At 41.2% G+C, this 26611-nt stretch overlaps 1 protein-coding gene across 1 annotated transcript in view; it reads left to right on the top strand.

The window, feature by feature from the left end:
• The window catches only part of si:ch211-45c16.2 (mitogen-activated protein kinase kinase kinase 13), a 47251-nt gene extending 22345 nt beyond the window's left edge, over positions 1-24906 (top strand). Inside the window, exons 3-15 of the mRNA XM_034693966.1 lie at positions 12600-13318; positions 14329-14512; positions 14671-14862; positions 16044-16202; positions 16385-16543; positions 16660-16768; positions 17369-17478; positions 17658-17774; positions 18336-18479; positions 18610-19360; positions 19454-19524; positions 19689-19980; positions 21672-24906. Coding sequence (XP_034549857.1) covers positions 12670-13318; positions 14329-14512; positions 14671-14862; positions 16044-16202; positions 16385-16543; positions 16660-16768; positions 17369-17478; positions 17658-17774; positions 18336-18479; positions 18610-19360; positions 19454-19524; positions 19689-19980; positions 21672-21773 — 3039 coding nt within the window. The 5' untranslated portion in view covers positions 12600-12669 and the 3' untranslated portion in view covers positions 21774-24906. The remainder of the gene's footprint in view (positions 1-12599; positions 13319-14328; positions 14513-14670; positions 14863-16043; positions 16203-16384; positions 16544-16659; positions 16769-17368; positions 17479-17657; positions 17775-18335; positions 18480-18609; positions 19361-19453; positions 19525-19688; positions 19981-21671) is intronic.
• The last annotated feature ends 1705 nt before the right edge of the window (positions 24907-26611 follow it).

Raw genomic sequence — 26611 nt, 5'->3', positions numbered from 1 at the left:
TATTAACTTGGCTCAGCAGCAGGAAAGCTGTGTGTTGAAGTGTGTGTGTGAGCGTGTGTCCACCTCTGTCCTCTGCTGCTAAGCATGTTTATATAACCGCACTGGATGAGTAGCCGGCAGCCGGGCTTTGGAGGAGAGGAGGAGGAGGAGGAGGAGGGGAGAGCTCCATCCATCCTCACATCCATCTTTTCTCCACTGAGAGTTTAAAATAATGGTTGAATATTCACATCCATGAGGAGTTTTGTATTTCTTGATTGTCCTACTCCAGCTGCTTTGCATTCAGGATCTAATATTAAAACATAGATGAGATGCAAGCAGGGATATAATGAACCCAGCAGCTAATAGAGGCACTAATGTGTATTGATTTTTTTGGCTTTCTGCTGTGGCAGAGTGTCTTTAGGCAGAAAAGAAGAACATGTCGTACAAAGCCCACTTCCTCTTGTTAAACCCACATCCCCCATGTTCCCCCCCTCTGTAGATTTGTGTATTTTCATATTGCAGCCATAAAATGGTGTCAGTCGCAGCCAGGCTCTTGCAATATGCGTGTTGGTCTGTTGTGTCACTTTTTGTGTGTCTGCCTCTCTCCTCGCTCCTTGTTGTTGGCGGAACAGGCAGGCCGTCCCTATTAAAAGAGCACAAGGGGGATTGTTGTGGCAGCAGCTGCTCTGGTGTGCAGTGTTGAATGTGTGTGTGTGTGTTTGTGTCTGTCTGTGTTTAAATGTGTGTGTCTGTGCTGCTTTCTCCTGGCCGTGCAGGGCAGACAGGCCCAGTTCACATGGAGCCGGCTCCTCTTGTGTCCTTTGTTGTCGCTCTGGGAGTCTTTCCCATTGGAGCGTGGACGGTACAGTATCACGCCGAGAGCAGCCACAACAGCAACAGAGAAGCATTTTTGATCTCCTTTTTTGCCCACTTCTCCTTCATTTGTCTCTTCTTTTTTCTGTTTCAAGCCACAGAACACATCATAACCCTCCACATCTCTTTCTCCCTAATCTTCTTTCCCTTCCTCTACTTCTCTCTCTGAGCCTTTCTCTTCCCTCACTGTCTCCTTGGCCTCTCCGTCCCTTTCTGTCTGTTTGCATTCATCCTCTATCCGGATGAATCTGGTTAGAGTTCATAAACAGAGCACTCTAAAGCTTTATCATTAAGCAGCACTGTGAAAAAAGAGTCAGCTCGACTGAAAAGGCCAATTTTCTAGCCTTGCAAGCTCTTCTGAGCAGAGTGTGTATGATAGTTTCAGATTTTAGGAGGCGGTGTGTCCTGGTTGCAGCGCTGGCTGCAGCCTCACTGAAAGAGAGGCTTGGAGAACGGAGCTGGAGGGGGGACGTGTGACGTGTCGATGGCGCACACTCTTTTCTCCAGTTATTTATTTTTCTCAATTCTGGCTGGTACTGGCTGAGGCTATTTGAGGCACAAGTTACGATTGTTGGAGTGTTTGAAGTGCTAATGATTCACATGCATGTTAGAGATTTATTGGCTTATAACTCTCAAACTTGTTACATTGGTTTTAAAAGCATGACTTTCTTTGTTTTACTGGCTGACAAACCAGGAAAACCATAGTTTGACACTGAGGCTCTGTACTTTCGAAAAAGAAGCCAGTGAGTAGCTTCATTTGTCTTCACACTCTGTTATCCTCCTGTCAGTTTAATTTATCTACCTGATGACTCTTATCCTCCTCCCTAAGAAAGGACACCAGTGCCAGAAATACCTCTAAAATATCTAAAGTGCTGTGCAAGGTATCTGGGAGCATGCCAATGTATTCAAGATCCTATACCATAATTATCATTATCTTAAAAATCGGGCTTGCATCTTCTTTTCCGCACAGCAGTAATGTGTGTCTTAACCCTCCTGTTATGCTGCGGGTCAAATTGACCCATTTTAAAGTTCAAAAGTCTAAAAGATATTGTTAAAAGTATTATTTCACATTTCTAATGTCACAGTGGATTCAGAGGTTCCTTCCATTTTAAGTAATATATGCCTTCGAAACCAGCTAAATACAGCATACAAATTTGGGCTGCATGTGACAGAAGAGGTGTCTCATGTTAATTTATCAACATCACTACTTAAAAAAAAAAAATTCAAAATGTAAAATCAAAAAGACAAAAATCTATGTCATGTAAAGTTATTTATATTTAGGGCTTTTCAATGTACATTAGAAAAAGCTTTAACATTAATTTTCATAAAAAAACGAGTGAGTTATCCTCATTGAACCATGATCTGAGAATTAAAGAACACCAATGCATTAATATTGATTCAAATGGTAAGTAATGGAGTTAATAACGAGATTTAAAAAATGTTTACAGGGATTTTTTTGGGTTCAGACACTTTTGGATCATTAAATACTGTATGCCCCGGGTCAAGCTGACCCAGGAACATTATTGCTGTCCCTAAGAAACGTACATAACAGGAGGGTTAAAGAGGAAAAGAACGACTGATGTTAAGTTGAGTATTATCTGACGATATTAAAAACTAGCAGGGGCGTAAAAATTCATTGAAATGAATCGATACATCAATTGGTTGAACAATGACGCCATCAAATCGATAGAAAGTCTAATTATCAATCTAGATCCTCATCTTTATGATATGCTTTTATTTTGAAATTCTCAATACCCTGCTTGCGTGTTTCACCTGAACTTTCAATCAAAGCTAGCAGCAAGCAGCCAAAATAAAAAGAGAATAAAAGACGTTTACTCCCCCTTAAGGAATATATCAGCTGTGTGAAAATGTCCAATCTACATACAGATTATACAAACCAGTAAAAAATCAAAACAAAGTATTCCCAGCGCAAAAATGTCATTTTTTAATTGAATCGGCAGTGTATCCAGCATTAACCAGTGCTCAAGTCTAGGTACAGATATCAGTGTTGGTGTCAGTATTGGTATCAGTGTCTGTATTGATAACTATTGGCATGGGTATTGGTATCAGGAAGTCCTAAAACGCTGTTGGTTATTAGTTCGTGGCCTGCTGTTCCCTCCAGCCAACGTCCGGTATTCGAGCCAGCCTAGGTGAGTCACCACAGGAAATCAGTAAAATGAGAAAAGACAGATTATTGGAAATTATTAGCCACATAACAGTAGATGCCTAAACGCTGTGCCAGAATTTGTTTACTTCCCCCTCCATCACCAGGCCCGAACCAGCAGCAGATTATTATTTCACCCACCTTCAGCCGACTACGCAATCCCCCCCTCTGGCAGGACTCAAGGCCATGATAGTGAGGGGAAAGCTGATTTAGACGTCAGCCCACATCCCGACAATCAAATCAGGCCCTGGCTGCTCTGTTGGCAGTGCTATTTCCGATGTCTCTGTGTTGTACTGCTGAATATGTTATAACTCCATTACAATCAAGAAATCCATGAGCAATATGTTTCACCTCTTGGTTTTGTAACATGACTCACATGAAAGTCCATAGTCTGCCATTGACTAGAAAAACAAGTATAGATAAGTGAGTTCAACTGTGACCCAGAATTATAGAGAGTCACATGTGTCGTTCAGTACACAGACTCCTGAACTACTGATCCTGTGTCCAGGCTGGGAACTTTTTTTTCTGCAGTCTTGTTTTCTGCTCCTTTTGTTTCAAAAGTGGAGGTCAAAAGGGATGGAAACAGTCTGGAGCAGGTATTTATCCTTCCTCTTCAGCGATGAGGTGAGAAGCAGACCAGATTGCCAGATAGGCACAGCATCTCTGAAAAGGTTTGACCCTGGCTCACTGTGCCACGATCTTACGCCTCTGTTTGCCTTAAAGACTTTTGTGTAAGAAAACTGGAAAATGTGGCAGGTCATGGGACTAAGAGGTATACGGCTTGCTTACTTGTTTTTAAAAAAAACTGAACATATACTGTAGTAGAGGTGTGAAAAATATCGATACAGCAATATGTCCCGATACTTTGACCTCCAATATGATATCGATATTTCAGCTCTTAATATCCATATTTTTGTAATAATAAAAATTCACATTTTAGCCGAGTTAGAACTAAAATAAAACTTCAGTATTTCAAAAACAATGAAGTAATAAATAAAGTACTTAGTCCTGTCAATTTTGAGTAATATTGTGTGATTTACATACATACATTTCTATTTTTTCTTAGTTTACTGTGTAGAATGTGTATCACAATATTGTGATATCGTGATATATCGTGATACGTATCGTATCCTGAGGTTCTTGGCAATACTCACCCCTATTCTGTAGTGTTGTAGTCAAGACCACATTAACCGAGACCAAGACATGTCCGAGACACTTAGAGATCAAGACCGAGTCAAGACAAAGACCAAGGCAAGGCAAGACTGAGACAAGACCAAGACCATATATATCAATGAAAAATCATCATGAGAGTTAACAAAATAAAATACTTCTGTTTATTTTATTTACGTTTGCTCTGAATACTATTGACAGCAACAAACAAGGTTTGGTTTTATCTTTGTTGCCTTTCTTTTGTCTCCTTAAGTTTTGTTTTTCCTCTTATCACAGTAATGACAGGAGCACAGAGTGCATCAGTGGTGGACTCGACCGGTCTTGATATAAATTCGGAGTCCGCCCAGTCTGAGACCGAGACAAGACCGAGTAAAAATGCTTTCGATTCCGAGACAAGACCGAGACCTGAAATAAGCGGCCTTGAGACCAAGACCGGTCTGGAGTACTACAACACTAATATTCTGATTATGGAATAGAAATAGTAAACACCAAGTTGTTCTTTCGAAATGACAGCACACTATCCTGCTTTCACTTTGGACAGGCTTAGTGGATACAGAAAAGAGAGCAAGTGTGACTGGTAGCAGAAGGTCAGGATGGATGCTGTGTTGACATGGTAACGTGTGAATGATGAGGTGCGATAGGGCCTAAATTGGGTCTTTGTTGTTGGCGCAGCTGTCACCTAAAGGGAGGTCCCCCCTATGGGGCCCAGCAGGGCTTCCCTTAATGAGGGGCAGAGTGATGAGGACACAGATGACGCTTCTTCTTCATCTTCTTCTTCTGCTTTGACACACTATAAATGCAACGTGTGCACCTGCATATATGTAAACGGTCTTCGTGTTGCTACATTAATATGTTGTGGAAGGCCACTAGACATATTCAGTCCACTGAAACACAATCTAAACAACCCCCTCCCTCTCATCCCCAGTGGATTGCTGGGAGTAGTGGGATTATTGGATCCTGCTAGACACGCCCCAGGCTTTTGCACTTCTGTGTATGTGTGTGTGTGTGTGTGTGTAAGAGCACGTGTAAAGTCCAATCCCCCTCCAACACCAGCTGCTGTGTCCACACACACACACACCATCATATAAAGTGTTGTGCAGAATACCAGCAAGGCCTGGTCTTCATCTTCAAGTATGTTTATATAGATAAAGATGACTTCCCATGATGCATTGTGCCATTGGTCATTGACATCAGGTCACTTTTTGAGAGGCAAAGAGAGAAAGGGAGTGTGGAGAGGGATATATGGAGGGGGAAGGCTGAATAGGGGCTGTGTTTGTACAAGCTTGTTTCTCGAGGCCTGTAGAGGGATTAAAGGATCAGCCCCTGATAATTTCTCTCTCTGTAGCTCTCTCTCTCTTTCTTTCTCTGTTCTATTCATTCTGCTGAGTATCTGAATTGTTTCATACTGTCAGGCAACATCTTCCCCATCCAAACATGTGTCTTATCTTTCCTTTTTGTTACATCAACGGGACGGTCAGTGTGTACCTTTGCGTAATTAAAGTCACTTTCGGAAAGTCCTGTAAATAAATGACTGTAAATGAAACCTTGAGCTCTTCTTGATGCAGCACAGACATTATTCATTGGATCTTATGCCCATAGAGATCTTCCATTAGAGATTAATGGGAGAGAGCAAGAGGTCTGTTTCCTGCTCTTGGTGTCAGATATAGATGCATAGGTGCAGTCCTGATTAGTGATAAGATTGGTTGTAGAAAGCTCCCAGACATCAGATCTTCAGTCAAACTGTGCTTTGTAGTTAGTATGAGATGGGATAATAGTGTTTTTTTTAGCTGGCTATACAGTGGCTACTGTGCGTGCAAACTTGTGTCTTCAAGTGCGTGTTTCTGTCCAGTGGACCACATCCACCCACCTCGGCCCACGTCAGAGGCCCAGCTCTGAGAATCGCCCGTGGGATGGAATTACAGCTCGTGCCTCTTCACGAACAGCTCGATTGTCTCGGCTGTGGAAGGGACGGATTTATTGGATACCTGAGAGAGCATTCTCTCCTTCCCCTGCACTCTCAGCAACCTGCTTAGAGACAGGCCTGCATTATAGATGAGCTTCTGGCAGCCACTACACTCTCACAGCGCTCGGGTTACCCCCTCAGCAAATACTGTATGTAACATGTAAGCAGCATCTGTGATCTTGGACCATCATTGAATGCAGACCTTGTAGCTGTGAGCATTTCTGCCTTTGAGTCCTATCAGGAACTTTCCATGCACCCTTCCCTGAATTTCCTGTCCTTCGTTTTATAGGCTAGTATAAAAAACAGCTACATGCTTAAAATAATGCAAAGTTTATAAAAATGTCGAAACACCAATGCTGGTATCAGAACTGGCTCTGATACAGCCTTAAATGTGGTGCCAGGTTTCGGTTGAGTGCAGCAGCGAATGCGCCAATATGATATCATCAATTATTAACCCCCAAAAATCAAATTCATTTTTCTCCTCCAAGACAGTTGAAATTACTTTATTTTATACGGCTGATAGTTCACACCTTGTAATTTGACTGGATAAGAGGTGTCGCTGTCCCCCGAGTACAACGGCGCTTGGGCTACATTCAGCACTCTGCTTCAGCTGTTCTGAATACAGTTAATTAAAGATACAACAGACGGTCCTTGTCTGGATAAATCTATCACACATAACACCAAAGAAAATGTCAACAGACTCTTGTTTCACTGGTTACATAATGAATGGAAACACTCAAACGAATGAATCAAGGCATGGCAGCATGTTTGCTAAAACATGTGGACATGTACAAAGAAAGAAAGAGCACAGGTAACAAACAGTTCAGGTTCCAGACAAATTACACAACAAGAATTAATGAAGGAACTTAAACGAAATCTGTTTGTGTGCATTACTGTTAACCATACACTGCAAAAAAGGGTAGCTTACATATAGGGTAAAAAAACGTAATTCAAGGTGAAGATTTCTTAAAACTAGTGAAATTATCTTTCCATGCAGCAAGTTCATTTTACATGACAAGAAATCTTAAATGAGAGTGTTAAATCTAGAAATAAGCAGGCTCTGAAAAGTATTAAAAAGGGTTGAAATAAGTAGAATATGCTGATTTTTAGCTCAAACTACTTGAGAACAAACTTCATACAGCACAGTTATAAGTGAAACATACTGAATATAAGTAAATCAAATCTCATTTATTTATTTTGTGTACTTAATTTGAGCAAATGAAGGCCTGGGGACAAGAAAATCACCAATTGAAGTAAAAAATGACTCACTTTTAGAAAACTATGATTTTGCTGTTTCTTGATGTAAGCTGGCTCATCTTCAAATAAACCCTAATGCATTTTAAAACTAAAATCTTTAAACCAGTTCTTATTCTTAGAATATACCTCTTAAATGTTTCTACAGAAACCACAACAGCAAGCTGGATTACTGGCAACATTTAATAAATGTCAGGATTAACAACATATAACATCAAGAACACTATTAATAGTGGCTCAGGGTTGATGCATACTTCAAGACATTTAAAACAGTCTTTAGAGCCAAACCAAAACAAATACATCACCATACAGCAGAACTATGAGCAATCAATAAGATACAAGCTGAATTATGTATTGAATAGATGCCAATCAACCAATTTGAAGTTTTATTTTGATGAGACTTTTGGTGAGACAACCAATGTAGCTTATTTTATTTCATTAACTCAATTTAAGATTCCCAGACTAATTGAGACAGAAAATACATGTTCATAATCAATTTAAGATTTAACCATACATACAAAGATTAAAAACAAGTAAATAACTCTAAAAACAAGGTCATTCATCTAACATGTCTCAATCTAAGAGTTAAAATCTTGGCAAGTGCCGAATTATTTGCAGTGTAGACTCTATCATAAAATGGACACCGTAAGACTTCACTGACAGTGAAGCCAAAACATGTTGTGCTCCCCATGCTGACTGGCTGCAGTATAGGTCATTAACCCTGCTTCCTTAGTGTTAACAGATGGAGCAGAGGCCACACTGTAAAATTGAAATACATGTCAAATAATTTTCATCTTAAGCAGAATTTCTGTACATGTAGCTAGTTCACATGATGCTGATGTCCAAGCGCTCGTATTAAATAACATATTAGTTAGTTATTTCATGCTTAAATGATAGGATCTAACAACATGATTGACCAATAAGGGCTCCTGCAGCATTCTGTACTGGATTAGCAGAATAGAGGAAAAACAGCAAGAGAAAACATAACACACACTTACATAAGAGTCATTGAACATTCGCTAGCCATAAGTGTCAGCTTCAAATATATATATATATTATGAACCTATTCTGCTGTGGACTGTACCAGCCTTAGGGACCCTCAGTGTTTAAGATTATTGAGGCGGTCTTTTTGTTTCAAAGTTCACAGTGGGTGGAAATGAGGTGATGTTGTCCTCTCCATATACAGTTAGTGCTGTAAACTAATAAATGTTTCTTGTAGAACTGTTATGAATAAAAGTGATATCACACTGGAGGCCGTGCTGTTGTATTGAATATTAACACGGTTGTTATTCTCTTCGGCATCCAACCTGTGGGTTCATGCTAAGTGAATCACAGCCATGCTATTATGGCTGCCACTAGCTACCAAAGCAGTAAAGAAGAAGAGGTTTCAGGTAAATAAAGGTGTGGAGATGGCAAACAAGGTTGTATAGCTAGTTGAGAGTGCTTTTTTATTCAACGCTAGGAAAATGCTAGCAATCAGTGTTTGCTGAGTGTTTGCGGACTGCACTTTTTGGGGTTGTTATAGTTCAGTTCAGGTAAAACAACTTTGCCTATCGCTATTCAGCTTTTAACAGTCTACCTAGAGTCTATCACACTCAGGTGGACAAAGGACATCAGAAGGTGCTGCTTGTATCTTGTTGCTCGGCTTGTGAGCAGGTGAGGATTCCTTAACAAGGTTCTGCAACAGCTTTTTCCCCCATGCTGTGAGACTCCTGAATACGCTGCTCCCCTTCACATTCACCTCCACCTCAGACTGACCCCCCCAGCCCCTTTCCCAACACACTGGGATGGACCCTTGTCAATCTTGACTTTATACTGGACAATGACCACCACTGTGCCTTCTGTGTTTTAACAACTATTTATTACTGCCTATTTATTTCAATTCAGTAGTTTAGCTGCTCTATTTATTGAATATATATATTAATATTGCAACATTTGCACCCTGCACTACCTCACTTACTGTTTTATCTATTTATCTATTGCCTCCATTATCCATATTTAGTTTAGTTTAGTTTATCTCATATAGTCAGCACTTTCTAGTCTGTCCTCATGTTGTTGTTTCGTCTTGTTTTTATATTCTGTCTTTGTTGTCAGTGTATTGTTGTCTGTCGTTTATTTGCACTTGCACTGCTTTGCACATGCCACGTGATAAACAAAATTTTGTTCAGCTGTATACAAGCTATCCAGATGAATGACAATAAAGTTATGTTAACCTACGAAGGCCGTACAGCCATCATATCACATCCATACTGGGTTAGTATTAGTAAGTTGTTTGAACACACTGGTATTGGATGGGTTCTCAGTGTCTGTTGTTTTCCAAGTGAAAGTATCAGTTTTGGAACACAAAGTTGGTATCAGGAGATCGCCAACACTTAAACACGTTTGGGGCTGGCAATCCAACATGGCTGTTTCACAGCTTTACTGCGTCTCAGCAGTCATGTTATCTGTACCAGAGAAGTCGAAGCTTCATTGTACTTTGGCCTATGCCAACAGGAAAGTCCTCTGCGTTCATGACATGTTTTCCGGCAGAAGACAACACAAATGAAGTGTGTTCGGATTGGACCTCAGAGCTGCCCTCTCCCCTTCAGGAAACTTCCACGTAACCAAAGCCAGCTCACTGCGTCTCCTCCCTCCTGGACTTTGATCCTCTGTTCCCAACTGTACACACTGTACAGCTTCTTAGTATCTCTCTCCCTCTCTGTCTGTAAGTCCTGGTTTTCTACCGCCCCCTCTGAACTTGATTGGATTTCTAAGACCAAGTCCTTATGGGTTTAAAGGAGAAGGGGGGAATACAAGTTTCATTTACAAAGCATTTGATTCACTGCTTCCTAGCACCGTTTTTCCCCCTTTTTTGAGAGATTGGAGATTGGAAAACAAGCCCTGTCAGACAGAATAAATGACCATCTGTTTGTCTGAAAACAACGTATTGGACAGTTGCAACACATTACAGCCCCGAAGTGCAGGATTTAAACGTTTCTGAATTTGGCAGGTTACTGAAGGCAGCACTGCACACCAATACACTCACAGAGACCTGGATATGAAGGGAGGAGGAGAATCATAGTTTTCAAGTCTTTCTCTAAACAAAAACAGAACTAGTAGATGTTAAAATCAGTAGTTTTCTTAAACACATCTCTAAAACTGAGAATATCAATTTGGGTTAACATTCTTTGTTGCAAAGTGTAGTGGTTTGCAATGAGGAGCTACTAGCTTTGTCAAAACCTTCAATAGCCTCTGGGTTGTCTTCAAGTCCACTCTGTGTCATTAAATTGAATAAACTCAAGAGTCATCAAAGTTTGTGTGATGCTATTTATAGCTTAGAGAAAGTTGGTAGGTGGACGCTGAGTTGAGATTAATTGGTCACACAGTATAATCCCAGTTTATCCGTGTTTGTACTTTAAACTGTCTGTTAGCTCATCTACTGTGTTTAACAGTGGAGTGTTTTTTTGCTTCAGGTTTTGGTGGACTTTTACCACTACTTTGTTTTGGCAGTAGAAACATGTACTTTCAGAGGATTTTAATTTTTTTGTGATTTTCCATAAATTTGAAGCGATTCCTTTAATATTCATGGATATATTTGCTCATTGATGGATAAGTTGTAAATCAAGGGGAAACTCTAGTTTATGGACAAATTGGATTTTTCATATCTCTTCGTAGGGCTGGGCGATATGGCCTAGGAATAAAATCCTCGTTTTTTTTTTTTTTTACAAAAAACTAAATTTCTGATTTTAATCGTTTTTGTGTTATCTCCTGAAAAAAGAAATCTACAAATGACTAACAACAAGTTTTGATTTAATTTGATCAATAAAATGTTCAAGGCAAACTGAATTTCTCCTTAAAGGTACAGTGTGCAGACTTGGTAGGAATGGGAAACAATATTTATAGTACTGATAGACCTTTTTTGATAGTAAAAACTTGACAAATGGAGTATCATACTTATCATGCATCTCAGGAACTTATTTCCATTAAAGGCCACAGTTGTTTCACGGGAGGCGTGGGCAAGGAAGTGTTTCAGTCTAAAATCTGACTGTTGAGACATTGCTAAATAGTCCTATGTCCACACACTGCACCTAAAAAACAAAGTGTAAACTGTAAACCTTTCTTTAAAAGTGCATCATGTAGTTTCACTAACATTGAATTCAAACCCAATATAATTTTAGGCCTCTGAAACAAATACAAGCCTAGCAATGTGCCTGTAACAAAATGGCAGACACTACCATAGTATAAAAGCAGTATAACTTTCAGCTAGATGTCTAGCTTGAAGCAGAGAAGGTCACAGAGAAAATCTAAATTTTATTTTTTTTAAATCGCCTGAAACCAAAAATGTGATTAATCGATTAAATCGATTTATCGTACAGCCCTATCTCTTTGTGGTCTTAATATCTGCATTTTTGTTTTTGATTGGCTGTGGTAGCAGAATATGGTCAAGCCTTTCTGGATGTTTAGTCTATACTGTTTTTTTTGCAGTATCACAATATAAATATTTACACCATAGTAATAAATCACACACCATATGAAAGATTATCCTGCTGACATTATGTAAATAAATGTCTGGACCTTCAGGAAAAGTGCGTCCCACCCCTTATCCCTCGTCCAGCAGTATCTTGTGTAACACCACACTGGCTGCAGCCCTGAGGTAGCTGAGGTCGGCCCTGCTGGTTAAGCAGTGAGAATAGGCCCTGTGTGCCAGATGTTTTGCTCTCAGCTATCCTAATACACAGAAACGACTTTTAATCCCTGCTACACTGTTTATGCTTCCCATGGAACACTGTAAAGCCGTACATGTGTGTGCATGTGAGTGTGTTATCAGTTTAGTCTGGCTTTTTCCCAGAAATTTCCCAGAATTGCATTATAAACTGTGCGGTGTGTTTCACTCAGCAACAAACTAATGCAACTAATTTTATAGGATTTCCGACTTCCTCCATCCTGCTGTGATTTCACTCAGTGGTTAAAAATAATCATCATTGGAGTAGGCTTTACAATCCCACATCTATGAGAGGAAATGAGAGGATTGTCTTTGCAGATGTAATGATGCCCCATGGCAGCAGTTATAATGGTGTTTATGTTGTGTCAGAGGTGTCTACAATCATCCAAATGGGTCTAACTCAGCTGTTTTTATTTGGATTTGCATTTTATTTTCCTTTTACTGTATACTTTAAGCTAATCAGTTTGTTCTTCTTCTTTCTCTAATGTCTGCAGGTGAATTTCAACACTCAGACGAACCAGAAGCGTGTTAGGTCGCGCCCAACTCATCGTCACTGGGCGGCCCATGCACATGCACGACACTATGGGCAGCTCCCCCGAGGTGCTCTCGTGGACTTCCTGTCCCAGTCTGCTGGTGGGCAAGCTGAAGGAGGAGCTCAAACTCACCGTGGTCGGGGACACAATGAAGAAATCAAACTCACCCACCTCCCAACCTCAGCCTCCACAGGCACCTCCATCCAACCTACCTCCTCAGATCATCACAGACCTGGCCCCGCCCACACACCTGCCCGTTCCCTTGCAGACACCTGGGCAGGAGGAGGACTCAATGCTGGGGGGTATAAGTCCCCCGAACGTTGCTTTGAGTGTGGACTCCACACGGAGCGAGGGCGGGCACTTTGACAACAGCGTGCTCCAGCTGCAGGAGCATGACAACGAGGAGGCTGTGTCACCGGCGTCCTGTGAGCACGGTGGGTGTGGAAGCGGGTTGGACGAGCAAATGGGTGAAGGGGGATGTCCCATAGACCACAGTGGAGAGGGGAGGCAGAACCACCCCCACCACCACCACCACCACCACCCCGATGACATCAAGTTGCACTTCCACAGAGCGGGACCTGGTTCGGGTGGTTTTTTAGAGGGTTTGTTTGGCTGTCTGCGGCCCGTCTGGAACATCATCGGGAAGACGTACTCGACAGAATACAAGCTACAACAGCAAGGTCAGCCTCATCTCTCCTAATGCAGCCTGCAACTATAATGCAATAGTCTCCTCTAGCTTACAATAGCTGTTGTGGGTGAAACCGTACTGCTGTCAGTTTGAATTGAGGTCATGGTAAAGGTAGACTCACCTTGCTGCAGGGCTGCCTGCGCAGGCTGCACACAGAGGCTACAAGCACACAGTCAGGACAAGTCGAGGTTAGACAGAGCTAGACATAGCCAGCTAATATCCAAATGTAGAGGCATGGACATTTCTGTGGTGTATTTTCTCCTATCCGTTGGTTTAAAACCGCATACCAAGAGTGGATAAACATATGAGTCACTATTTATACATCTGAGACATTTATAACAGTTGTTCACAGGGCTTAAGATTTATTTTGACTCAGTATGGCAAAAACATATGACATGTACTGGTGTGTGTGTGTGTGCTTTTTTCTGTTCTACTCACTGACATGGATGCTTATAGATGACTGATGCCACATGACATACATTTAGTGGTGTGACTGTGACTATTTTAACCTTCAGATAAACTTCTCAAAGAATAGATTAACCTTTAATCGACCTGACAGTGATGTGAGGTTGGGAGGCCAGCAGCAGAGAATACACAAAGTAGCTGCATCCAGCCGAGGAGTTAAAATGTTGAATTGTCTTTATTACACTTTGGTTTTTACACCACATAGAAACAAACAAGTTTTAACTGATTGGAAGTGAGCTTTAAAGGTGCCTGTAGGCAGATTTTACTGCCCCTGGACAGAGCCAGGCTAGCTGTTCTCCCTATTTTCAGTCTCTAACAAGCTACTTCATGTAGCTTCATATTTATCCGACAGAACAATTGAGGGCATTCAATCCACTCAATGAAACTGCTGTTAAGAAAGCAAATAAATGTATTAGCTAAATTTGTCATTGTATTCAATATAAAGAGCAAATGTGACAGTGTTGGGTAAAACACATCACCTCTAAAGGGAGGATGTGTAACTTCTATTTTAACAAAATGTGGCTTCTCTGTGTCCAGACATGTGGGAAGTTCCATTTGAGGAGATTTCAGAGCTGCAGTGGCTTGGTAGCGGCGCACAGGGAGCCGTCTTCTTGGGCAAGTTCCGCTCTGAGGAGGTGGCCATCAAGAAGGTGCGGGAGCAGAAGGAAACAGATATCAAACCCCTGCGAAAACTCAAGCATCCAAATATCATCAGCTTCAAGTAAGTCCAAAGCAACTGAAACCTCTGTGTTTACCGCATGGTTTCATGTTTTTACACTTGGATAGCTCTGAATTTTTATAATGTGTATCATTGACAGCTCATTGGTTTGTCATTGTCAGGGTTTCCAAATGTGTTTGCTCTGTTTTGTCTGTTTCTAGGGGAGTGTGCACGCAGGCTCCTTGTTACTGCATCATCATGGAGTACTGTGCTCAGGGCCAGCTGTATGAGGTGCTGAGGGCGGGGAGGAAGGTGACCCCCAGGCTGCTGGTGGATTGGGCCTCAGGCATTGCCAGTGGCATGAACTACCTACACCTGCACAAGATTATCCACAGAGACCTCAAGTCTCCCAAGTGAGTTTCATCCCTCCTGTATATAAAGATGACAAAATAATCTCTGGAGACTTTATTTAAAGGCCCTGTGAGGAGTTTTGAACTGTCTGAGAAACAGACTGAAAATGATACCGATGCCTCTTTATGACCTTCAATAGCAAACAAGACCATCAGCAGCAACACTGACACCTTCTCTGTTGTCATTTTGAGTGCCTGAAACCGCCCTGAGGGGGTAGGTGTCAGACCAGATGATGGACATCTCGCTTCAGAAACAGCCTTTATTTGACTGTTTTCATGGAAAATAATCACATTGCCTGATAAAGTTGACTGTTAAAAGACAACAGGATGAGGTTTTTGTTGAAAACATTACTTTTGCATGTATAGGACAAGAGATAAGAGGCATCACTTTGTCCACAAGGGGGCGCCAGAATCGATACAAAACAAAAGTTCCTCACAGCAGCTTTAATTTGATGTTTTAAATTTTGCGTTCATTAAAAAAACCCTGAGCCTTATTTAAAACAAACTTAAACTGCTGTAGAATATAGCTTTAGTTTTTTGATATAGTGAATATTTTTTCCTGAACTACAACAGGGTACAGTATGTTTTCTTGTGTTGTCACGGTTGTTCAGCAGCTGATCTGTAAATCTCACGAAAACCGCTTAGCTGCCTTGTTTAGTATTTCTTAGCCCACAGGGACAAAAACAATCCCTCCTTTCACATGTGGTTGCTCTGACATTAACTTTAAATGCCATTCTCAGAATTAATAAAAAGCAAGTCCCCTTAATGTTTGAGTAAGACACAGTGTCCTGTCTCATGCTGCTCATCCTGTCTCATCCTGCGCACACTGTAGCCCTGTTTCTCTAATCAATATTATCATGCTGCAGCAGCGCTGAACACTGTATTAGTCAGCAGAACGATAGCAGGCTGAATGTGCTGGAAAGGTCAGTCTCATTTAGCTAATGGAGTGATTCAGATGCAGAAATGTGCTTCAGTCACAGCTCAGTCTTTTGAAATGCGACCAATAAAACTCATTCCTCTTTAAATTCAGAGGTATGTCTCTAAAAGAATGGCTGGATAGTGTAACCCTGGTCATTTGACCTGGACCAATGTCAGGCTGACACTACTCGGCCATGATGTGAAAGGGTTAACACGAGTTTAACAGTCTAAAGATTCTGTGTGTTTTGTGTGTGTGTGTGTTTTAGTGTTTTGGTCACCCACAACGACACTGTGAAAATCTCTGACTTTGGAACGTCCAAAGAGCTCAGCGACAAAAGTACGAAGATGTCATTTGCGGGTACGGTGGCCTGGATGGCTCCAGAAGTGATAAGAAATGAGCCTGTATCTGAAAAAGTGGACATATGGTGAGTACTAAAAATACTCACACATTTCTAAAACAATGCATTACTTTGTAAGAAGTTCATTAAAAAAAGCACATCCTGGAAAGACAGTTTTACTCTTTAATCAAAGATAAAAGTCCAAACTTAAATGTACTCTGGTGTTTTCGCTCCGTCAAAACACGATTAACGTTACGTGTGTGTTGCAGGTCATTTGGAGTTGTGTTATGGGAGCTTCTGACCGGAGAGATTCCCTACAAAGACGTCGACTCCTCAGCCATCATTTGGGGTGTCGGCAGCAACAGTCTCCACCTTCCTGTCCCCTCCACCTGCCCTGATGGCTTTAAAATCCTCATGAAGCAAACATGGTGAGTGAGGATTACAGGACCACATCAGTTAACACCAGATTATCTGGTCTGAAAACAGGACTATTTCTATTGTTTATCTGATTCAATCTCCTCTCAATACTTTTTGCTGATTCCAGGCAGGGCAAACCCAGAAACAGACCTTCATTTCGTCAGATCCTCCTACACCTGGACATTGCCTCTGCTGATGTCCTAGGAGCTCCTCAGGAGACTTACTTCAAGTCCCAGGTTTGTACTGTTGCTTCAAAACAAAGAGTATAGTGATCAAACCCTTCACTGTATTTACATGTTCTAGATCAGGGGTTCCCAAAGTGTAGGTCGGGACCCCCTGGGGGGTCGCAAGACACAAATGGGGGGTTGTGAGATGTCTTCTAGAATGTTTCTTTTTTTTTAAGTTATCTAAAAATAGTACATTTTACCCATTATAGTAAAAATATCAACACAAATAGTAGCAAAATTTCAAATAAAACCTTGAAAATAGAAAATGTAATGAGTTTTCAGCCTTTCTTTTTGCCAGATGACTCCTAAATTTAGAATTAGTGAACAGTTAATTATCAAAAGCATCAGTAGCAGTAAGTTAATTCATAACGACACAGGAAACACAGCCATATGCTCATACAGGTAGGCTTATTTTCTACAGACCAGCTAAATGAAGCCACATTAAATCACTTCTGGGGACAGTGAGGGTTGCAAGTCTTTGGCACCTATATTTAGGGGGTCACGGCTGAAAAGTTTGGGAACCCCTGTTCTAGATGATGCTTTTCTTTTGGTCACAGTGCTAAGGTGAAACACATGAAGTGACTTTGGCTTTGTTCATTAATATTTCAGTCAGAATGGAGGGAGGAGGTGAAGAAACACTTTGAGAAGATCAAAAGTGAAGGCACGTGTATCCACAGGCTGGATGAAGAGCTCATCCGACGCAGACGGGACGAACTCAGGTGAGAAAAAAATGGAAGCAAGACAGAAAACATAAATTAACATCTTACCTTTCAATGCCACAGATTCTTTCTTCCTAACAAATCGCAGTTCTTATCTCTTAATATGAATGATGTACTTTGTAAAAGGCAGCTTAAGTTGTTGGAGTAAACATTTTCTTTCATTTCCTGCACGCTTCCAGGCATGCTCTGGACATCCGAGAGCACTATGAGAGGAAACTGGAAAGAGCCAATAACCTCTACATGGAGCTGAGTGCCATCATGCTGCAGCTGGAGGTCCGAGAGAAAGAACTAATGAAGTATGTAAACAGGTTATCTCAGTAGTCATGAGCATGCTGTGCTACTATCCTGCTGCTTTCTTTTTTTATCAGGCCTGACAGACTGTAAATATACTGACACTTCCTCCTTCTCAAAGGCATTTCCAGTAACTTTTGTTTCAATAATTACAATAGCCGGGCATGACAGCTGAGGGTGTATTCAGCAAGAAAGGAGGAAACAGCAGTCAGTGTTTTGGTTGGGTTTGGAACAATGGGCTGTATTGAGTCACATAACAAACAATATCAGACTTTTTTTATATATAGTTCCGTCTCTGCTTCCTAGATTATTTTTTGTTTGTTTTTGCTTAGAATGACTGAGAAATAAAGAAGAATGAGAAACATAAACATCAGACATTCAACTTTTTCCTCCCAAGATTTGTTCCCAATTTCTATATTTACACCCATCAGAGCCGGTTACTCCTCTGCATTTCTCTTGTTTATGTTGTCTTAATGCTGTAGGATAACCTGTACTGAATGTAGAACTGAAAGTAGGTTTCTTATCACTGTTATATAACCCCTGAACTAATCCAGTCACCCCTGCAGGAGAGAGCAGGCCGTAGAGAAGAAATATCCCGGGACCTACAAGCGCCATCTGGTCAGGCCCATCGTCAGGTCCAACGCTGTGGAGAAGCTCATCAAGAAGAAAGGAAGCATTTCCCACAAACCGGGGATGCCGTCTGCTAAAAGGTCTGAATCCTTGCAAATTACACAGCAACATGTTAAGTACACCTGATAAGATTGTCATTCATTTGTCTGTTAAAGAAGTGACAAGTAAAGTTAGAAAAGTTGTTTATGTTGCTGAATGCGTTTCTTTCAGGCCAGACTTACTTCGCTCTGATGGCATCCCCAGTGTGGACTCTCTCCCCTCTCCCTCACCACTATCAGCCAGCCCAAAGGTCTCCACACCTCCTGGCAAAGCCCGATACAGAAGCAAGCCCCGGCACCGCCGTGCCAATAGCAAAGGAAGCCACAACGAGTTCCCTGGGCTTCTTAAACCTTTAGCTGGTGCACAAGAGGACACCCAGTCTCTCCAGGAGCAGCAGTTCCACCATCACCACCACCACACACTACCTGAGGGGCACCTCCTCCCCTTGAAGGGCCGGGAGGAGGCCGTCGTCAACTGTGCCAATAACCTGCGCTACTTCGGCCCTGCCGCGGCCCTGCGTAGCCCCCAGACAGACCACCTGCAACGCCGCGTTTCTGAATCCAGCCCCGACCTCATTTCCACTGCAGTGGACGCAGACACGCGACAGAGGACTTCATCCACCAGCTCTAACCTCATCCCAGGTGCTGGTGCTGGTTCTTTGTGTCCCTGCTGCCAGGCTCACCCTTTCCCTGGATGCCTTCACTGTCAGGAGACGCCTCCTGTAACAAACCACCCAGAGTTACCTCACTACTCACTGCTTAACACCCAAGAAAGCACCCAATCCTCTTTAGGGGCTCCCGGCAAAGACCCTGCCACAGATGGAGAGGCCACAAAGAAAACTGAGCCACAGGAACAAGACCCATCCCAACAAACACACAAACTCCCCACCGCACTGCCCCGCATCCTCAGGCCCCTCAGAAAGGTGAGCGCAGCTGGAAGCTGCACGTGACTGACTCTGTAGTGTTTGTTTGTGTTGTGAAACTGAGGGTTTAACAGTGTGGTGTCTCTCTTTCAGGGTGGCGATGAGTCATCTGAAGAGGAGGAGGGGGAGGTTGATAGTGAAGTGGAGTTTCCGAGGAGACAGAGGTAAAACACACTATGATCTAAAACTGTTATACCATGCTGTGCAACAATAGAAAATGACACTCACCTTATCTTAACTCATTAGAAATTAAAGCCATCATAACTGGACTTAAAGGAAACTACCGTAAAAAAGCTGCCTTAAAAACATTCCTCTGTCTTCTTCGCAGACCTCACCGCTGTATGAGCAGCTTCCAGTCCTACTCCACCTTCAGTTCAGAGAACCTGTCTGTGTCTGACGGCGAGGAGGGAAACACCAGCGACCACTCACACAGTGGACCCTTGGAGAGGCTGAGCGCCAGTCAGGAGGAGCACCTGGATGAGCTGCTGTCGCACACGCCAGACATCCCCATCGACATCTCCACCCAGTCAGACGGCCTCTCTGACAAGGAGTGCGCCGTCCGCAGGGTGAAGACCCAGATCTCACTGGGGAAACTGTGCTCTGATGAACACAGCTACGAGGTCAGTACTGTTGATGTGTGTAGTCTCATCATGCTGCCCGACCAGTCCATCCAACACTTGGATCAAGACTTTTAAGACAAGTGTAACCCAGGTCCCATGTAGGTAGATTTAAAGCTAGAGTTGTTAATACTATGGGACAGGGCCGAGCTCGTTTTAGGAAAATACAACTATGTTATATGTAAGTTTAATAATGACCACTACAACTGTACTTTAAGTGCAATAATCCTCACAGGTATTTATATATGCAAAATTAAATAAAATGTAAAAAATCACAATAACTATCTTTTGATTTGATGACTTTATTTCGAACATGTAAAAGTAAAAATACAATAATAAAAAAACAGAAAAGAAGAAAGAGTTATACAAACATACAAGAAAAAAATAAACGTTTTACAAAAGTGACAAAATCAATAATAGCAAACAATGAAATAATTTACTTTACATGTGCGAAAAGGAGTAGGAAGAAGTTTAAAACTTATCTAATCCTACCCCTCTATTCACTTTTTTCTGCCATTATATGAGTGCAATCCCACATGTCAAAACTTCATATATTATCTTCATATTTATGCTAACAAACAAAAGTAAACCCGTCGTGATTATATACACTTGTCTTCCTCCTTGTACCTTATGAAAATCATTTCTTTGTACTTCTTCTTGAATTGAAATATGTTCAGACATTGCTTTAGTTCCATCTTTTGAATCCTTGAGTTATCTTCAACAGTGTTCTGTTAATTTCCCATCACTCATAACTCAATATTTACCTGTGGGCCCACACACAGTCACATGAAACACACAACATTAAATGGTATTCAAAACCTATGTTCAAAAACCGTTGCAGGACTGTTGAATGAAGCTTGGGTGTGGTGTGGCCTGAAAACGGTAAGGGCCGCTTCACAAGCATCAAATCTGGCCCAGAAATTAATTCCATGCAGGATAATTTGAATCGACTTTGGTGATTCCTTAACTTTTCATCTAGCGCCATCATCAGGTCAAAATTGAGATTTCTCAGTAACCTGGTTTTAGAGCAAATACCTACAAAAATAATGATATCCCATTAATCTCAACTTTACTTAACAGGGCTGCTAGTATGGCTTAAGCAAAAATGATGAATGTGAACACCATAGATATTGATAAGTGTGTTCTCTAAATCCAATTTAAACCCAAACATTCTGCATTTGTGGTCCCATCAGGCTATAAAGAACCCCATGGTTATGCACCATGATTAAAGAATACACAAATTCTTTTATTCATTCTGCCATCATACTTCTGAATGCTGATAGCAGGTTTTAACAGTTAACAGTTTGTTATAGATTGGCCTTGTGAAATTGTGAAGACGTGTATTTATAAGGTGTTTTTTAGTATTTATTCCTGGCTACTGTGTTTTTAAAAAAGAAGTTATTTTAGTCTATTTTAAAATTATTTTACTCTTTATGACAAGCCCCATCTTGCACTGATGTTGTCACTGACATGTTGACTGTTGAGTGTTCTTTGTCTGTTTGTTAGTGTTTGTGTTGTTTATCGACAAGCTGGTACACTGCAAACCAAATTGCCCTCTGGGATTAATAGTTAGCCTATAGTTATTAGTTATCTGAATCTGAATCTGAAAGTACAAGTAATTAACTTACCTTTATATATTTTTACTGTACTAATGTTTCTTCGTCTTTCCATCTTTTTTCATTTTTCTCTCCCAGAATCCACTGCAGTTTGGGGACTCAGACTGTGACTCATCAGAGGCAGAGTGCTCCGATGCCACCATCAGAAACAACAAAGTCGGGGCTCCTTCCTCGTGGTGAAAAGCCCCAGGGCTTGATCCTATTTTTGCCTGGAGGCCAACGAGTCCCATTCTGCTCTGCAGAAAACACAGCAATAAGAGGACCACATTGTAAAACAAAGCTCCCCTATAGCAAAGTCCCCTCCCCTACAATCTCTCTCAGAAAACCCCCCTCCCTCCCCTTGTCCCTCCCTTCATTAAACCCAGTCTGCCCCATCGCTAGCACAGCATCCAGGCAACCCATGGCAGGGATTCCCTTTTGAATGATAATGTACAGTAGATAGTGCTCATAATTTATTTTTGTCTGAGTTTTGAAGGAACATTCAGGACTTCTGTTTATCCTCTGATCCAAACAGAGACAAAAAAGAAAAACTGGGCTAACTGTGTGTTGGGGAGAGACTGAGACTGGGCGATAATGCAGATGATGATAATGATGAAAAGGAGGATGTGTTGGAGTGCTCAAGAGGCTGATCTGCAGAAGATGAGTGACATCACTGCAGCTGTTGGCGTAGGAGCATTGATACAAGCCTTGATCCTGGCTGTTTGCTCTGAGAATCTTGTTTAAGATAAAAAAAAAAAAAAACTCCGACCAACACAGAGAGACTTGCTCTGATTATGATCAAATGGCTTTATTGTGAGTTTACAGTGCATAGCCTCAGTTTCCCGCCTCCATCCTGTCCCCACCACACTGAGTAGGGAAAAAGGGGAGCTCATGAAAACAATGCGATCACCAGCATGAACAACCTGCCTCGCAACTGGACTCCCTCCCTCCCTTTCCTTCCTAGAACAAGTGTCCAGTCATCAAAGGATCCATGCGGAACTGTCCTAGCATGCCTGTGCAGCTCGCAAAATCGCGGACGCTGACGGAAGACTGCATGAAGTGGACAAGCTAGCAGGTCACAGAGACGAAGATAAATATAACACACACACACAAAAAAAAAGTCTCTTCCTCTGTGACGCAGCTCATCCTTCTCAGAGACACGCCAATGTCATTGTCATCATCAATCAGATGTCATGACCTAGAGTTGTTAAGGGAGTTATATGTGTGGGTGTGCGTGTGTGTGAGCGTGAGCGTGTGGAAACAAAGCCCGTTCTTCATTAGACATTACAGTTTCAAGTCTCATCTCAGGATAGTTCGAGGACTGTGAGAAACTGGACTGGACCAATAGTTGTGTGTAGGAATCTGCTTTGAGTGGCACATAATATGAACCAGGATTATTAACAAAAAAAAAGTCTTACAGGTAGCCTTGATGTTCAACCTTTTATGGCGTAACAGAAAATAATATTTACGTTGAAATTTGAGTTGCAATCCAGGTGCAGTGTCCCCTTTCTTTGAAGTACCAGGTGCAGCATCTGTCATGTACCATTTTCTAGCAGGGTAATTTATACTGTCTGATACGCAGCGTCCAATAATTGTTTGTCTGTGCTGTGGTGAGTAAAACAGCAATAATAATGTAATTGGGGGCGTCTAGCAGGCTAGACACAACACAGTGACTGGTGTCTAGAGAGGAGCCGGAGGTGTCAAACAGCTTCATAAAGAGGCTTTATTTTTTAAATTCTCCCTTCTTTGTGAACTTGCCTTCCCAGAGACTGATGCTCAGGTTTTATGTTGTTGATTTAGAGAAGGAGCAACACATCCACAGCCACTAGATGGCGGCAGTTACAGTGACTTATCCTTGTGTTATGTAAACAGCTCCATTACTTTGATCCAAATCCAACAACTCCAGTAATATCACTTTTTGTCTTGCTGTCTTTGAAATGGGATACTGCACCTGTGATTTTACCCCCCCTGCCCCGTGAGAGTGTTTGCCACCCGCTTTAGTTAATGACTGCACAGTTGAAATAACAGCCAGTCAGGGTTGAATTTAACGATAATGATGTCAAGCTCAAGTGTATGCAGACGGCTGAGTTTCTAAGTTAGGAATATAAGCCAGAGACAAGTCCACAGAGCAAGTAAGCTGCTCTTGGTTTTCAAACAACCTCATCTCAGTGTTAGTTACTCCTGTATATAATCATCTGTAATGTAATGTATACTGTTTTTGTCCTTTCTCTCTAATGTATCGCACAGCTCAGACAGAAGCCTCGAGCTCTGACGACCAGCCCACTGGTTAAAAATGAGCGGGAGATACTTAAATCTGTATCACATCAGTACTGAACTCTGCAGGAGGGTGTGAGTCATATGATCATAGTGGCACACAGTAAATCTAAACCTGTACTGATGAATTAATTACCTTTTGCCTGAAAGCTTTGGAAAGGCTTACACCTGGTACTAAAAGCAGCTGCTGCCTTTCCTCGAGCCTCCTTCGAACCTTCTTCACTCTGTTTACGTTGGTGTGAAATAACCTAGTGTTTCGTAATGACTGGGTGATCCGATCAAGCTGTTAACGTTTGTCTTTCTGGCATATATCCTGTGAAGTATGATTGATTGTTGTAAAGTTTAATTTAATTTTGATTCTTTTTTTTTTTCCTTTGTAGCTGGCCTACATGATTATTGAGTTAATTTATTATGAATGACTGCTACGGTGTTGTTCTTTTTAATTTCAGGCAGCTTTAGAAATGTGATTTCTCCTGAAAAGTATTATGTAAAGGAAGCACAATGAATTGGAATGGGAAGAAGACAGTATTTTTATTGCAGAACAAAAGCATTGTCATATAACGAGCATCTCCTGTTTTTACTTTGGGACCATTTATCATTTTGATCTTTTTAAAAATAGTTTTGATTGGCATCATTGAGTGTTCCTCGAGTTTTATTTAACCTGACATAGGCATAAAGAAGCACGCCAAGTACAACCAAAAGCCAGTAATTGGACTGTCGCAGCAGGGTGAATGAAACGTCAAGCCTGTGGTTATGTGTGATGCCGATTTCTGTGCTTCTGCAGAAGTCCCTTCCTCTCATTTTTAATCTGAATACCAGTTACTTACATCTGAATTTCTGTGAAATTGTCTAACTGTTGACATGTTGCCTCATCCCATGTATCAAACATCTGTTTTCTTTGTTACTCTCATCTCCAAACTCCCTGTCCTGTTGAATGGCATTACGATCAACCAATCCTGTCAGTTTCCTGTATTATCCAGTGTACAGTGCAACGGGTATCTGGGAGAATAAAATCAGAGCAAACAACTGCATGGAATAAATGCTGATGTACTGTACCTAACACTTTGTGCTCCGTCTCTTCTGTGACAGACTAATGTTGATTTTCATCTCAACAACAATGAAAATAGTTTTATTAGCAGTTGTCAAAGCAAATTAAATTATTTAATCACATTTTAGAGTTGAATTGAACTAAGTAACATTAACCCTAGTCTGAAAGTTTCACAATTTGATGTATAATTTCAGAAGTAGGGAAGAATGGGGTTGGTTGTCAGACTTTTTACTGTTTTGATGATTGCTCATCATCAAAACAGCTTTCAATAGTCATTCCTACATTAAATTGAAGCTTAAGGTGTTGGCTTGAAATGTGTATCCTTCTCTTATTCCAACTCATTGTAACAAAGAGGCAATTAACTATCAAAGACACTCTGACACATTGTGACAACCAACCCCATCATGGGGATTTAACATAAAGAAAGGAACATGAAAAGGAAACACATCTTTAGGCCAGCCTATATAACAACATAAAGAACAAAACAAATAGGCCGAACAATAATGGCCTACTCAACTAGGCTACATGCAGCCACTGTCTAAATGTATTCAGTCCTTTTTATTATGTACATACACCATGCATATGCTTAGTTAAGTGTGCATAGGGGGAAATATTCTTCAGTGGTTACGTTAATTGTACTTGACCTTAAAATAAGTTTAAAAGTAAGAAGTAGACCTCACTCCTACTGTCCCACTACTTGTATCAGTTACAATATGCCCACTGGTCCAGATATGTTGCAACGGAGTTTTACATCAAACAACTGTTCTGCCAGCTGTCAAGCACATCCTGGTGGATGTAATGCACACATGAGCATCTTTACTGTATTAGATCTACTGTTATAAACTAACATCTATCTTTTACAGTGGTGGACAAAGTACACAGCTTCATTACTAAGTCAAAGTATAGATACTCCATGTCAAATATTACTCCAATACAAGTGAAAGTTGCTCTGTCAGATTATTACTTGAGTTAAAGTACTGAAGTACTTGCTTTTAAAAATACAAAAGTATTCAAAGTACTTCTTAAAAAATCTTAAAATGTTGTATTTTCACAAAGCACAAAAGCAGTAAGGAATACATTGAAATCTCTAAAAACTGTACCATGGAATAAAAACAGAAACTAAGTTACTCCAAGCACAGACAACTTAGTTTGAAATGTTCATCTGGAATGAAACAAATGTTACGTAGCTCAACACGCTTTCTCAGGTTGGACAGTGAATGTTTGTATGTTTGGGCAGAGTGGGAAACAGGGAGAACATTTTGAATGATACGTATCATTCTTCATTTCAAAAACCTCTAACACGGGCTGAAGATATGACCATGGGTGCTCAGGTTGAGCATTATAGCCATCATTACCACCTCTAAATGAACTGCCTGATCTGAGTGAAATTTGCTCTGTGTTTGCTCCACGTTCAACCGTGGAGACGCACGATATACAGGTATGACTAAACCACTGAGACAAACAGAACTACACAAACACATTTTACTGTCTTAGTGATCAGATTTCAGAAAGAGATGGAAATTCATGAGCTGACTTCAAAGCAAAAGTAGTGAGTACCTAGTATTGGTGGGCGTACCGATTCTGTAGTATCTATATATCGATTCTCACACACTACTCATTTGAGTATCAATTACTCTAATAAAATAACAATACTAATTAATAAATGCAAAATAAAGGCACATGTGTCACTTCTGATTCTTTTAGGGTAACTTACTCC

The sequence above is a fragment of the Notolabrus celidotus genome, chromosome 10, assembly GCF_009762535.1.
Source record: "Notolabrus celidotus isolate fNotCel1 chromosome 10, fNotCel1.pri, whole genome shotgun sequence".
Lineage (NCBI taxonomy): Eukaryota > Metazoa > Chordata > Actinopteri > Labriformes > Labridae > Notolabrus > Notolabrus celidotus.
This window is presented reverse-complemented; position numbering and strand designations above follow the sequence as displayed.